The 14,576-nt window shown below is 41.7% G+C and overlaps 1 protein-coding gene across 6 annotated transcripts in view; it reads left to right on the forward strand.

Annotated features, from left to right (window-relative positions):
• Positions 1-14,576, forward strand: part of TENM4 (teneurin transmembrane protein 4) — a 554,777-nt gene that overhangs the window by 385,212 nt on the left and 154,989 nt on the right. For all 6 annotated transcript variants that reach the window (XM_032196280.1, XM_032196305.1, XM_032196313.1 and 3 more), the window contains one exon: positions 3,216-3,426. In XM_032196280.1, the coding sequence (XP_032052171.1) occupies positions 3,216-3,426 (211 nt within the window). The remainder of the gene's footprint in view (positions 1-3,215; positions 3,427-14,576) is intronic.

Here is a 14,576-nt window from a genome sequence, read left to right on the forward strand (position 1 = left end):
AGTGCTGCTTGTAAGTGTGTATAGCCACAAATCAAGAGCTGCCACGTATATAAAAAATCTGCATCTGGACCAAAACATTACCAAAAATTACCAGAGGGACATTTTAATCCAAAAAATAAGAGTAGTAGAAACAGAACCCCAATCCCACCATTATGACGAAATAACAATGAATCTGCAGATACTGGAACAATATTGATTTATTACTAGCTAATACTTAATTCAGTTTTGAAATGATCCCTTTTCCTAATATTTTTCAAACCTGCTGTCAATTAAAACAGTGTTTTCCTTTTATATCTTTTTATATGAAGTTTAATCCTTAGCACTTCATCTCACCATAATTTATTAGCCTTAGGAGTTATTAAAGAGGTAACCTGCTTTTTGTGTTAAAATTGTATCTCATAGTTAAAACATATTACACAAATCTCATTTTTTCTCTTGCATGATCCAGAGTATCTGCTGCACCCTGTAAATCTACCCAGTGAGTTTTATATTTCCAAATTTTATAATGAATTTCACAAACAAGACTTTGGCAAAGCGCAGGCTAACAGCAGTGATAATCTCCTCCTTGGAAGGGTTGATTTTTTTCCCAGCCTATCTGGTTGATGGCAGTAATAAAATTTGAACTGACAATCAAATTTTCTTCTGTAGTAGATAATTAGATATTTCTTCTGGTTAGATAATCAATTTTCTGTAGCATGTACCTATGGACAAACTATTCTCTTTCAGGATCTTTGAGTTGCTACCTGAAATTGGTAAAATCTTAAAAGTTATAATTTTCCCTGCTAAAACAACAAACTATTCCAGATTGTCTTTGGGAAACTTTGTCTGTGATCACCTATCTACTACTGAAGGTTGCCAGCAACCATGGATATTAATAATCAGAAGCAAGTGAAAACTTCAGATTTCTGTACTGTTAAAAATAGAGCTTGTAGAAGCCAAAAATAATTTACTGGTAACAAAAGGCACTTCTAATTCTTCTCAACAAATTATAATAAAGGTTAAACAATTTTCTTATGGTCTATTAAATTTAATCTTCCCATATCAAATCATTTTTAAACTCTTTAACCTAGGCCAAATTTTTTACATACTAGATTTTAGGGATTGACCATCACAGCTTTGGGAGGCATTTTTTCATTTATACAATTTGAATTTATTAAAGAGGTATTCTGTCTACAATTTTCTTGCTTGCATTAATTCTAATTGTGTATTAAAAATCTATAAATTTATTCAAATGTAATAAAACGTAATGCATTTACGGATTGAATCATATTTACAGTTAGTAACCTAGTAACTTTGCAAAGGCACCAACACCTATCTTGCAAATATTTATAAAAATAAACTTTTACATTTGTCAGGAAGCCCCAGGTAAGCATAACCTGGATTGGGCTGTAACAACAGCAGCTCACTGTAGCTAGATGCCTTGATATTGTTTTCATCCCACTAAGTTTTAAGCATCTAAACATAATATGTAGCAAGCAATAGATGCCCTGAGGGTATCCTCAGAATGGCTGCAAATGTCTGGCTCACACAGTGCTGTTCAGAACAACCTCACGCTTCTGTCCTCTGAAACTTAAAACCACTAGAGTGTCTTATTTTTCTAAAACAAATATGCTTTTTCAATTACATACCTGTAGGCTTTATATTTTGTATTTACATCACATTATCTCAAAACAACAACTCTGCTTCTGTCTTCATAGACAGCCAAAGGAATGCCCTTCACAGGCATCCTGGCTTTTGCTTTCTCAGAAGACACTGCAGCATCAGATCTGAATGATCTACATGCTAAAATAAGAAAAATGAATAAAGCAAATTCAAAACAGAGTTCAAATAAATAATTAAAATGCAATCATGAGGAATACTCTAGGGACAAACTTTGTCATTTTGAGTACAAGGTAGGCCATATATAGTTTATTTCTAAATAAATAAATAAATTTGGAAATAAATATTTCTTTTTAACTTAGCAATAGCTGCAAGAGGAGAGGAAATATCAACAACTCCGTATTTTGGTGGACTTTGAAGAGCATACCAGCCAACTTAATAATTTAACAGAAGCACTCACATTTTGATATGGTAAAGTCAAAAGGAGACCAAATTTGTTGCAACCATTTAGAGCAGCAATATTTGCTGCTGTACAAAAATAAGTGGTGGTGTTTTTCCCTGTTTTCCTCGCTCCTACCAAAACCAACAAGCTTATTTGACTGACTGGGTGAGAGAGGGAAACCCAAGGAAAGTCAGGGCACAGAGAAGCATGGCTGTGCCCCAGCTGTTTCGTTCTGCTCACAAAATGTTCTGTTCACCTGAACACAAGATAAGAGTCGGGTTAGATAAGGCTCACTTCACATCTGTGATGTCTGCTAGACTTGTATCTGACTTGTCCCATTAATATATTATCAGACAAAATACAATTATTGCAGAAAGTTGGTGGAGTTATTTAAACAGAGAACAAAAGGTAGTTGTAATGCTAATAGCAAAATCAAAGCAATTGTTCACCTGAAGTCACCCAGGGGAAAAAAAGTTCTTTTGAAGAAAATTTCTAGAAGCCAGCTCGTAAATGGGCCTTTTATACATTAGCTTATCTGTTTTCCATCTTCTATGATCCTTTAACCACTTCTGCTATTGCTTTAAAAAAAATCCTTACTGGCTAAGGAAAATACTTCTGCAACACCTACACCAGAATTTACTTACAAATAGCACTTATCTTTCTCTTGATGATCATAAACAATTCTGGCAAACAGTCTATCCAGTTAGGCTAGTTAATTTTTTTTTCTGCCTATTTTCCTTGTTAGCCAAGACACAAAGAAAATAAAAAAAAGCTTCTGAGTAGCATCTCTTAATCATTACACTCACAGTGCAATTTAGTCACGTTCCCTGGACCTCAGCTTTCCCTGCCTATGTCTCTAGAGAAAGCATGTCAGTAAGGTCAGTGTGCCCCAAATCACTTTCTAAATAAAGACGGTTTCTTGGCCCATGTAATTACAGAGAACTACATTCATATACTTGCTATTTCCAAAATAGTTACTTGCATGTTTTCCAGGAACATACTTGAGTTGGATAGACACCAACAGAGAAAACCTGTTTATGAAAAATCTATATATGTACATTTCTAATACTCAAAGCATAATATGTCTGTCTCCTCCATAAAACAAACCAGGAGCAAGAGACCAGGCTTCCTCAGCCCGAAATTCACCCAGCCATTGCTCTTTTTTATTTTTCAGTTTGACTTTGTCGAGCTCCTTGATGGAAGACGCCTGCTAACGCAGGAGGCGAGAAGCCTAGAAGGACCTCAGCGGCAGCACAGAGCCTTTGTGCCCTTGTCCAGCCACGAGACGGGGTTTATCCAGTATTTGGATTCAGGCATATGGCATTTAGCCTTCTACAATGATGGCAAGGAGTCGGAAGTGGTTTCTTTTCTTACGACTGCTATTGGTAAGGATTTCCTGTTTTATTCCTCAGCTGGCTGCCTCGAGGCCAGGTATTAATTCGCATACTCAAATTGCACGGTACCTTTGTGTGGCTGGGGAGAGAAGGCTTGTAGAGGATGTGTTTAGCGACAGGCTGAATGCTGTTAGGCCCTAACTACCCCGTAAGTATTTTGTATGCCTTTTAAATAACTATATCCAGAAGGAGATTCTACCTAGTGCCAAAGTTGGATTACAAGCTTGAAATTCCCTGCTTCGTTTTGCCTTTGATCTCATTTTTATTTAGCTTCTTTTTTTTTCCCTTCCTGGAGCAGAGGTATAGGAATGATTGAAGAGCACAGAGCAACACCATGCAACAGTTTTGTGTGACAGTCCTGCCTTTGAGCACTGTCAAAATTACTGCAGCAGGAGTTCAGGCAGAGCGCTGGGGTTAAAACCACCAAAGAGCGCTGCAAGGCTTAGTAGTAGGAACCACGATAACAGGCATCTCTATTTCTCCTTGCTAACAGAAAGAAGCTGTGATTTCTTAAGAAGTACAAATTAACAGGTTTCTCAGTTTCTCTGGCAGTAAAGTGCCCTGCCAGTTCAGCACGCAGGCACTGATTAGTTGCTGTCCAAGGAGGAAAGGATGCTGCCTGCGGACTGCTTGACAGCCCGGCACACTGGGCATTCTTACTTCCCTCTGTAAATACCAGAATCTCTTTCTGATTCAATAATGTTTAATTTTAAATTTACTGACCCGCAGAACCTTTTCATATCCCCAGATTCGTTTGGTTGTAATTTAAAGATTGCTCCATAAAACTAGCACTCAGCTTTCTGCTCGCCACCGTGATTGCTTAATGGAATTTTTTTTTTCTTTGCTGAAAAAAGCAGACTCGGTCCAAAGCTGCCGTTAATCCCTCTCCCAGAAGAGGCATTGGTGTTGAGTCTCAGCTGTCTGCAATAGTTACCTAAGAGCTATGGGCTGTGATTTGTCTTGGCAGGTTAATTAAAAGTTTAGGTCTTACTAAAGCAGTCATTAAGATCCCAATATTCACTCTTAGTGCGAAAGTTTGTCCAATGCAGAAGTGGAAACACTGCTGTAATACTCTGTGTTAAATTTAAAACCTGGGACTTGACGTGTTCGATGCTGTTCACAGTTAAGCAACACCAGAAACAGTTGCACGTTAGCTTATGAAAGCCTGGCTCTGTAGAATGCAGATCTCCTTTCATTTAGTTTGCTGTTGCAGTGATGGGATTTGAGCCTTTCCTTACACTGACCACCTTCTGCCCAGAATAGCCTCCAGATATCCTTCTGTGCGTGACTTTATTTTCCTGCTCTAGGAATTCCTCCGGTTTAAAACTTCCCAGCACGAGAAATCAGTAAGGCTCTCGGAGAAGAAAACATTTTTAAAGCACAGTCACTAGTTGCTCGTGTTTTCGAAGTGATGCTAAATGAGGTTCTAGCCAGACTTTTCTTCCTGCCTCATTGCACTAACATAGAAAAAAAAAAGGGTAAAACATTCAGAACCTGTCTTTGAGCCATGTGGGTGAGGAGCGTGTCAGCTTGTCTTTAAGGCAATATTTTCTTGTTTACCCTCTGCTGTACCTTTGCGACCACGTGAGAAGCAGAACAGGCCATGATACATTCCCTGTTGACCTCGAATCATTCTGTCATCAGTACAAGGAAGTTTTCTTTTGCAGTACAGAAAAATAGAGCTTTTCCCCATGCATGGGAGCCACTTTGCCCACTGGCAGCTGTGCACAAAGCTTTAGTGTACAAGAGAAGCTGGTTAGGTACAACCCCCTCATTCTGCAATAGGTTAAAAATTTACTTAAGGAAGATGTGGCTTCCTGACTTGAATTTGGCCAGATAAATGCAGCATTTTTGAAAGTACTATAAATTGCAATATCCTTACTGGGTAAGTACCTTTCTCCTTAGTCTAGGTTTCAAGAGCTTGTTTAAAGAAAATCAGGGCAGGTGTTCTGTGTAAATGCATTGCGTTGCTTCAGAGCCTTTCTAGTGTATTCATGAGGTCTGGCAAGGCAGGGTTGCTACATTTCAAGTCTACCCATACTGAAGTACTGTGGTGTTACAATTTTTGCGGGTGCCAGGGTAAAGAGGATGTAGCTGACACGGTGTTTATGACGCAGGGCGTAAAATGGCAGCGCCAACCAAATAAATCAAGTCACACACAACGCGAGCCCTTAGATCTGTGTGGGGTGAGGAAGCTGCATCAGAGACAAGTTGCCATTTTATGTGATTTGTGTGGCGGGAGCACGCAGAAAAATCTCCCTTTATTATTGCACAGACACGGTGCTTACAGTGAGAGGGTGTTTGGAAAGTGTAGCAGGGATGCAGGGAGAAGTAGGACTCGGTGATGTGAGCAGAGAAGCAGCAGCCTGGAACTCCTGGATTCTGATTGATGTGCAAATCCTGACCCAGCCCAAGCTCATGCTTCAGCTGCTCCCCGTGTACAACCGGCAAGAGTGACATTTCCCCAGAGATGCTGCGAGGGTGATAGAACTGCTGGGAAAATGCATTAAGCATTAATTAATAATCACGGGTAATGGTAGAAAGTGCAAAATTGATAATGGTGATCATGATGATGAGTGCATAAGGCCAAACCGTTCAGTCTTTCCTCCCTTGGGCATAAGGACTCACCTGAGTCAAGGGCTGTAGCTTTTACGACAGCACAAAAGTGTTGAATGGTAAGGATGCTGATTTTCCAAGTTTATTTGCTATGTTCCAATAAACCAAACCTTTCTGAGCCAGTAAACTCATCGCAGGCTCCATATGACAGTATCAAGTGAAATGACTGTGCAGTGCTTGTCTGGAATGATTCAGCCTTCCATTATTTTAGTGAAAACTGGAGAAAAATTGAAAGAAAAAAAAGCATCTCTATTCCCCATCTGATAGCACATTTAATTCCATAAATTGTGAGGCTGTCCATCATACTGTTTTGGAATTCGGCGTAGCTGTAAGTAAATCCACTCGGGAACATTAGCACTGATTTTAAGGGCAGGAGATGACAGTTCAGCCTGTTTTCTAAAAGGACGCAGAACCATCATCGATACAGAGTTAGGTGGTGTCAAAATCTGTGCCTGTTCCATGTCGTTGCACGTGAACCCGGGGAGAATACAGAATCGTAATGCCTGTCAGAGCTTATACTTCCACGTAATACAGGCAATTCAGGTGGAGGGAAATAAGATTATTCTAGAAAAGTTTCCAGCTTTTAATAACATTTTTATATCCCATTCCTCTGAATTACAATGCAAGACATTATAAAGGAACAGACAATCAAAGTCTCTCAATAATAAATTAACCTTTTTTGGAAATGACATTGGCAGCACTTTCTGAAATTTCTAGTAGAAACACTTCTCTGAAAAGTGCTCTGTGGGTTCACCTCTGCCTGGTAGAGGTGATTTATTCAGAGCAATCTGGCATAAGTGGAGCAAAATAGTAGGCTGAGGAATCACCTGGAATCAGCACATCTGAGACAGAGATGTTGGCCAAAATCTGCTCAGGAGAAGTGAGAAACATCTAAGAGCCTGAAAACATCTACAGAGTGGGAGGGAGAAAGTCTCCCAGCACCTGTTAGTGCTGAGCTCAGGCAAGCTGGGCTGTGCAGGGCCACTGAGAAATCAAAAGAAAAGCAAAATCAGCTGTCTGGGAGAAGAGAGCATCTCTGTTTACCATCGTGTCACCCACCAAGCAGCAGGAAACACTTGTATGACACCTGTGAGAGGCTGCAAGGTTTTATCTCGCTTTTATCTTCTGCAAGAGACAGTGCTTGAGTTTAGGAACAGATCCACCGTTCCTCCTGCCCTCTCTGCTATCCGTAAAGAAAACTGCTGTAAGTACTTCCCTCCACCAACATACCAGCAAGCTGACAGTGATATTTATATGGGGCTGCCAGCACATACAGCACTTCACAGTATACATCACAAGGCGAGCTCCCTTCCTGCAAGAGCCTAAAATATAACAACCCCCTAGGACAGCAGTTCACACACAAGAAGGATGGCAGGAGAGGAGCACTTCACAGCAGGACTGAGCTTAGGGAGGAGGGAAAAAAGGGCAGGGCACAGAGGCAAGCATGGGACTGGGACCTCTCCCAAGTGTGAGAGGTGACAAGAGTGGCTCTTCTTCAGCTCTGAGCAAAAAGTGCCCTAGTGTTTAGCTTGTTCTTAACAGAGGGAGAGGGAAAAGACTGAGCAAATAAGGTTTGCTTCACTTACACTCTCTGCCTATGTGTGTGCTAACTTAAACTACCAACTTCCAATTCAGAGGGGATGCCCAAGTGTGATCCACTTAACTCTCAAAGCCGTTCACGTTATTCACACTTGCTTTGCTAATGTCTGAGAAAGTCTAAATTGGTTTCATGTAAATATTGAGGAGTCAGGAGACTGTGAAGACTGGTGTGGGCTGTGATCTGCTCTGGCTTATGCTTTCCTTTAGCTCCCTAATGCCTGAGTTACTTGCTTTAAACTCCTCTGGGTACAGTTAGATCCTCAGGGCTCCGAATGAGGAAAAGTGGATTTCATGTCCCAGCTACTCTTTTCTGAGCTTGTCCTTCAAGCATATCCAGCAAAAGAGTTGGCACATGCCAAAAGTGTCGCAAGTACTTGAGCTGAATCAGGACCTTTAACTGTTAATGGGACTCCAGCTGCTCCATGGAAGTGCTCAGTTACTACAGGCGGTGTTCTCCTCTGCTGCATGAATGGGGTCACCTTACTCCATCCCCTGTTTCACAGAGGCACTTCTGAGCATTTCCACCTTGTGGTAATCCTCTAGAGCTATTTAATAGCCTGTCCTATCCCAGACTCAAAACTCCTTCTGTTTGCACAGAAAAAAGAAAATAATATATATGTACAAGAACCACAGCTGGGAAAAAAATCACAACTTCACTTTTAATGTTTCTAATCTCTCTCCTGAAAAATAACAACAGAGCTTTGCGTGCAAAATAACAACAGGGCTTTGCACGCTCTGCAAATAGTTTTTTGCCTTTGGCTCTCTGTGTCCCATTACTTGACAGACATTCAGATGGCTGTGTCCCACTGCTAAGCCCTCTCTTGACAGACGCTCAGATGGTCAGTGCTTTTTTTGATTACTCTCTCGTGACCACCACCCCTGTTATTGATGCTTTCTTTCCTTGTGTTTGGCTTCAATTAGCTTTTACCCAGCTTCTCTGAGTAATTGTAGGTCTCAGGTAGAAAATGTACACGCTCCCTCAGTTCAGCTAGGAGGCAATAAAGGTGTTTATGAGTCCCTGCCAGGCTCAGAGTGTCCTTAGTTTTCTTCCTCATGAATTTGATCTCACGAACGATGTTAGGCTGACAGCTCTGCTTGGCTGAAACCTTCCATTAATTCACAAATCAGCCTCAGGTTATGCTGCAGCACTGCAAGGCACCTTCCACCTGGCCACGGGGCACAAGGTCCTTTGGGGAGAGGTGAGTTAGTCCATGCAGGAGGATGGAGAGAAGACAGGAGATCGCCTTCACCATCACAGTCAAACCCAGCCCAGCTTGCTAGGCAGGGCTTTGCCCTGGGAGATGGCACTGGGGGAGCTCCCTCCATCTGAGCTTTTTAGGAGCTGCAGGAATTCCCCCCTCCAAACAAGTGCAGCAGAGTGGTGGGTGAGATTTTCTTTCTTTCTTCAGGGTTATGTGCAAAATTAATCTGTAGAGAGCTTAATAAAAAGCAACCAGAGCCTGAGCCCAGACCTGGGAACCGAAGGAGGGCTGTGGGGTGGTGAAACTTTTCACATGTTTGTAATCCCCGTGGCCAGAGGGTTTTGTTTGCAGTTCTCAGCTGAACACTGATGATGTTTTTAAATGGATAGTGATAAGACCCTCAAAACCTCAGCAGCTAGAAGGCAATGATAACTTTATCAGTGCCCCCTAAATCTTTTCACCTCTGTCTCCATCCCAGAAATTGATGAGCAGTCTCATTTCCAGATGAAGTGAGCCGAGAGGAGGAGGATGTCCTGGTATTGGAGTTTATCTCCCTGACTGCCTTTGCGTGTGACTGTCAGCAGATCAAGCATTTCTCCCAGATCCTAAATCCCCTTCAGTCAGTAATGTTTTTGCCTGATCCCATGGCACACAGTTCCCCAAATGTTACCTGCTGCTTTCTGCCTGCTTCTGCTGGAGCCGGAGCGCTTCCAAGAAACCTGAAGTCAGACCAATCATTTCAAATCTAGATGTTATTTGTGGTGACCTTTTTCTCCCTGCAAGTGTCTAAAACAATTCTTACATAATTACCCTGCTTCCCAAGTTATAATGGCAGGCAAAATTATTATTTCAGGATTTTTCTGCTGAAGACTTAAGGCATCTCTAATAAAAGAGAAATTAGGGACACATCTCAGAGATAATTAAATAATAAGAAGCCTGGAAAGGTCAGATACTTGGCTGTGAAATCTTCTGCCACTGCTCTTTCCATATACAGCATATCTCTTCATTGATGTCCTTTAAGAAAAAGCTAGAAATATAAAATTGCAGTGTGTAAAGCTAGCTTAGCTTTAAAATAAAGATAGAATAACTCATTTAATGGTACACTTGAGCTTTTTCTTTTTTCCTTCTTTTTAAAGAAATGGTTTGTATCTGTACACTCTTCTTTCAATAGATCTAATGATTACAAGTGATAATTTGGGTGGGAAAATGGAGAGACAAGCAGACATATATTTGCATTTATATCATTGTACAAAGGACATTAAGCCACATCTGTAAAAATTGCTCGGATGCCAGTGTGTATTCATTTCAGTAGAAGTTAGATGTCTGAATAACTCTAATGATCCAGATTTGTTTTTTGTTTTTGGTTTTTTTTTTTTTTTTTTTTTAATCATGCTTCAAAATAGTAGAGAAGCACAGGTAGGTTTGTCTTTTTGGAAAGCTTTGCCTACATCTGCACTTACATGGCCCGGTGGCCTTGAACTTGCCCATCAGCGTGCTGCTTGCAGGCAGGCAAGTTCTCTTGATCCAACAGAGCTTGTACAAAAGACTTATCGATTGGGGTAATTACTTCGGTTTTGGGGTCAAGAAAAGGCTTATTTAATACTGAAGGTAAAGCCTTCCTCTTTCCTTCTGTTATTTCTGTCCCTTTCTTTCAGTTCATTTCTTCAGAGCAGCACAATTCTGCCTTAATGGCACGACGTACGGCACTATCGGAGGGTTTCTGGAGAAACGTGCAAAGCAGTGCATATGGTTTTTGTTTCTGCAGTTTTGTATATAGCTCTTTCCGTGCACCCCAGACTGCAGGCTAATGTAAGCACAGCTTGGTTTATCCCTGCCTTGGATTACCGAGCAGCTCCACGCAGACTTTTCTTTCCGTGAACGCTCCCCTGCTACAGCACAGAAATGAGGCTGTGGGAGTTACACATCCACTTTGGCGAACAAAAGGAGAACCCTTTCTGTGCTAGAACAACTGACTATTTTAAGCCTTACTTTTCCAAAGGCTGTATTTAATTGTATTTACATGCAGGCCTTTAATTGACCACATGAGAGAACAGAAGCCAAGGAGCTCGGCACCGCAGGAGTTACCAGCACGGTCTCCCCTTCCACACAGGGCCCAGGGGGATGAGGAGGACACAGTCTGTGCAGTAACTCCTGGCATATGTTGACTTCTAAAATGATAACGGCTGTTCCCTGTATTAGACGTGCGACTGCTTGCCTTATCTAAGTGCTGCAACAGTCTGAGAAAGAGTTATATAAATTATGCTAAACTGATTTCTGGCTCGGAGGCTTGCTGGAGGCTCCGAGAAGGAACGTGATTTGACCAAGCTTGTGCAGCCAGTTGGCTAAAGGCAGACGTGGAGCCAGGAGTTCTGTTTTTTCTCTGGCCTTGATCTCAGACCACGGAGAGCTCAATGCAAGGAGTCGAGGGCATCCCTGCGAGGAGGGGTAGCTCCAACAAAAAGCCTGGGAGAGACTCAGGCCCTTCTGTAGCAGCAGCTGGAGACCAGGTGTCGTACTTTCGGGTATGTCCACAGACCCAGACACCCACCTTTTTGCAGCATATTGGAACCTCACGTATCAGTCATTCCAGCTACTGCATCCCGATTTATCAGGCTGGAATTATTTGCTAAAGACTTCATGTTAAATGAAACTTAGTCTTTAATGCGCCCAAAATGTTAACATCGCCACGGTCTCACGGCATTTGTTTGACCAAATGAGTTCACACTGGAGGTCCTCTTTGTGTGTATGCAGGAATGGATTGCCTCCTTTTCCCTAGAGTGCTCTAACTTACAACATTGCTTAAAATTAAACCGAAGGCCAGCTCTAGCCTTGCCCCAAGCTGCAAGAGCAGGAATCATAATGTACTGAACACAAAGTAACTCCCCCTTGCCAGCGCAGCTCCAGAAGTTGAACCCTGAAGGCTGAATAATTGTTGTTTCCTGTATTAGTTTGTAACAATTTATGAGAGTGGGAAGGAACAAAAAAATTCCTTGCAGTCCCTTGGGCAAACTGGGGATATGAGGGTTTCATTTACAGGAGTGAAATTCAGGTTTAAAAATACTCCAGCTGCAAAGAAGAAAAGCAACGCAGAAAAAGAGCGTTCACGAGGTGTCTTTCGGGATCTCCCCAGCCTTGTAATACGTCGTGGTCCCTGAGGCTAAAGGGTTATCATGCTTTTAAGGTGCATCTTAGAAGGAGGAGGAAGAAGGCTTCACTCCAAGGGCTGCTCTGTTTAGAATCATTCATTGAAAATTTTCCCAACTAACTTCTAAGCTGCGATCACATTTCAACGTAGAACAGAAGGATTTTTTTATTTTTTTTTGTATAGTCAATGTATGATTCCTTAAGAACTGTATTTCATAGCCCCTTTCAGGCTTTTAGCATTGCTCACATTCTCAGGGAATAAAAGTGTTCCCTGTATATCCCTATGAAGAGCAGAAATGCATTAGCGGGGTTTTCTAAAAGGTGCCTCCGTTCTGGTCCCAGAGAAGTGAAAGGAGATTTTACCATTAACTTAAATGGTAGTATACATAAAGCAGTGCCCTGGTGCTTTTGAAATCCCATTACACCTTATGCTTTCAACCATCTGATAGCTGTAGATTATAAGGCGTTTTGCACTGGAGAGATTTCTTAAAAAGGAAGCAGTAAGAGAAAGGAATGAGGCAGTGAGATAAAGCTCTCCTTCAAACATAAACCAAATTCAGACCAAATGTGTCACGGGCTTCTGGAACAAGTGGGCTTGTTCTCCTCGTTATTTACTCCCCAAACTGTTCCCATTTGGTCCCAGTTTCTGTGGCACAGAAGTTCAAAAACAGTGCACACAAAGCTGTTTTTGTAGTATTTCCAGCTGGGTTTGGAGTCAAATGTGCTTGAAGTAGTGAGAGAATGACTGATATTATTGTGGTGAGAGCCATTTGAGTACCTGGATAGATATCTCAAGCCAGGCCTGGAAGCACAAGTGCAGACATCTCAAGGGAAATTGGGCTCACATGTACTGTGGAATTTGGCAAACTCAGCAGGTCTTGATGGTTTCGATAAGCACCCCAAGCTGATGCTGAAGGCCAAAATTTTTGTGCTTCGCCATCACCTTTTACAATGATCCAGACTCCAGAGCCGCTGCTGGAGCAGGTACATGCTGTCAGTACAGTGATGGGGACATATATCTGCCATCAGAAATGGCTTTTTATTATCATTTTAAATTCTTATGGGTAAATAGCTGGGTCAGAATGACATGCAGTTGGATGCTATGATCGTTGTACTTCACTCTGACTTTCCAGAGTCCGGAGTGACTTAAGGAGCTGTTCAGAAGAGCTCTCTGCCTGTTGCCCTCTTCCTAATTTAGCATCCTGCTACCTGCATGTGAAGGTTAGCATTCCACTGGGATCCAAGAGCAAAACAGGGCTATATGCACGGATCCTTAATTAAAACAGACCTCCCAGCCTTCAGAAGAAGGAAAAAAAATATCAAAATCTGGCACAACATCAAGTGGCATTAGGAGTATCAGCATCACTCTAGGTGCCCTACAGAAGAGGAAACTGTGAAAGAGCACTCAGAAATAATGACTGAGTTTCCATGATGCTGTCAAGACTTTCGCATCCCTGGCTGCCAGGTGTGGATTACTTGAGCTAGAAATGTAAAAGCCTTAAAAAACACAAATGAAGCAGAAAAATCGAAATCTCAGCAGGTGAGGATGTACCATAAGAAGGAATCAGTCCATTCAAACTTCAGCCCAGAAAGGAAGAGGAGGAGCAAGAGCATGCCGGACCCAGCATTTTCCCATTTCCTTTGTTTTCAGAGCCTTTTTATTTATGTATTTATTTCCTTTCTTTCTTTCTTTCTTTCTTTCTTTCTTTCTTTCTTTCTTTCTTTCTTTCTTTCTTTCTTTCTTTCTTTCTTTCTTTCTTTTTTTTTTTGACTCAAAATGTCAAGTCTGATGTTTCAGATATCTGAAGCCTGTTTTATCCCCTCTCACCTCCACGTCTCTCTCAGCATTGTTATCACAATTACAAGAGCAGGTGACAGTTCTCTAAGCTCAGAATCCTACTACCCTGCAGTGAAATTCAATTGAGTAGCATCATTTCTTTGAAAAATAAACAAGACTGCAAGCTCTGCAACTGGGAAGTAAATTAAATGCTGGCTTGTGTTCGCGGAGCTTTGGAATCTTCTTTGCCTTTCATGTTATACTGCCTGACTTCCTATTAAAAATTACCGCTAATACAGTCAGGGCAGTGACAGGGAGCATTTTTGTGAAGGAGACACATAGCAATGAGCTTGTAGGTGACAGCTTTATCCTGGACGAGCGCTAGATCTAAGAAAAATAGTATGTGGTGAGGCAGCACAAAATAAGGTGAAGTAATGTGGAGTCCCTTCACCCTCCCCTGACACGTAATTCATGTCAGGTGAGAGGGATGTCGTGCACTCCTGATGGCCCCTTCGCATCGATGAGGCTCACACAGGGGATTTCAAGGTTAGATATGTGCCATGGAGTTTAATTACCTGCTGCCCTGCTCCACCTTCATTGCAACGCCTCTTCTGTAGCCAGAGGAAGATGAATAGGCAAAGAATAGGCAGTCAGGAACGAATTCCTTTTGTACGGCAGTAAATGTATCTTTTTATTTGATACAGTGGACAATTCTCCTTCATGAAGTTGTCCAGAAATTGTTTTTCTTCTTATTTACTTCCATTTTTAATTAATGCACCAGTGTGCAGAAGGTTGAAGTTTAT

This window comes from Aythya fuligula, chromosome 1, assembly GCF_009819795.1.
Source record: "Aythya fuligula isolate bAytFul2 chromosome 1, bAytFul2.pri, whole genome shotgun sequence".
NCBI classification, from domain to species: Eukaryota; Metazoa; Chordata; class Aves; order Anseriformes; family Anatidae; genus Aythya; species Aythya fuligula.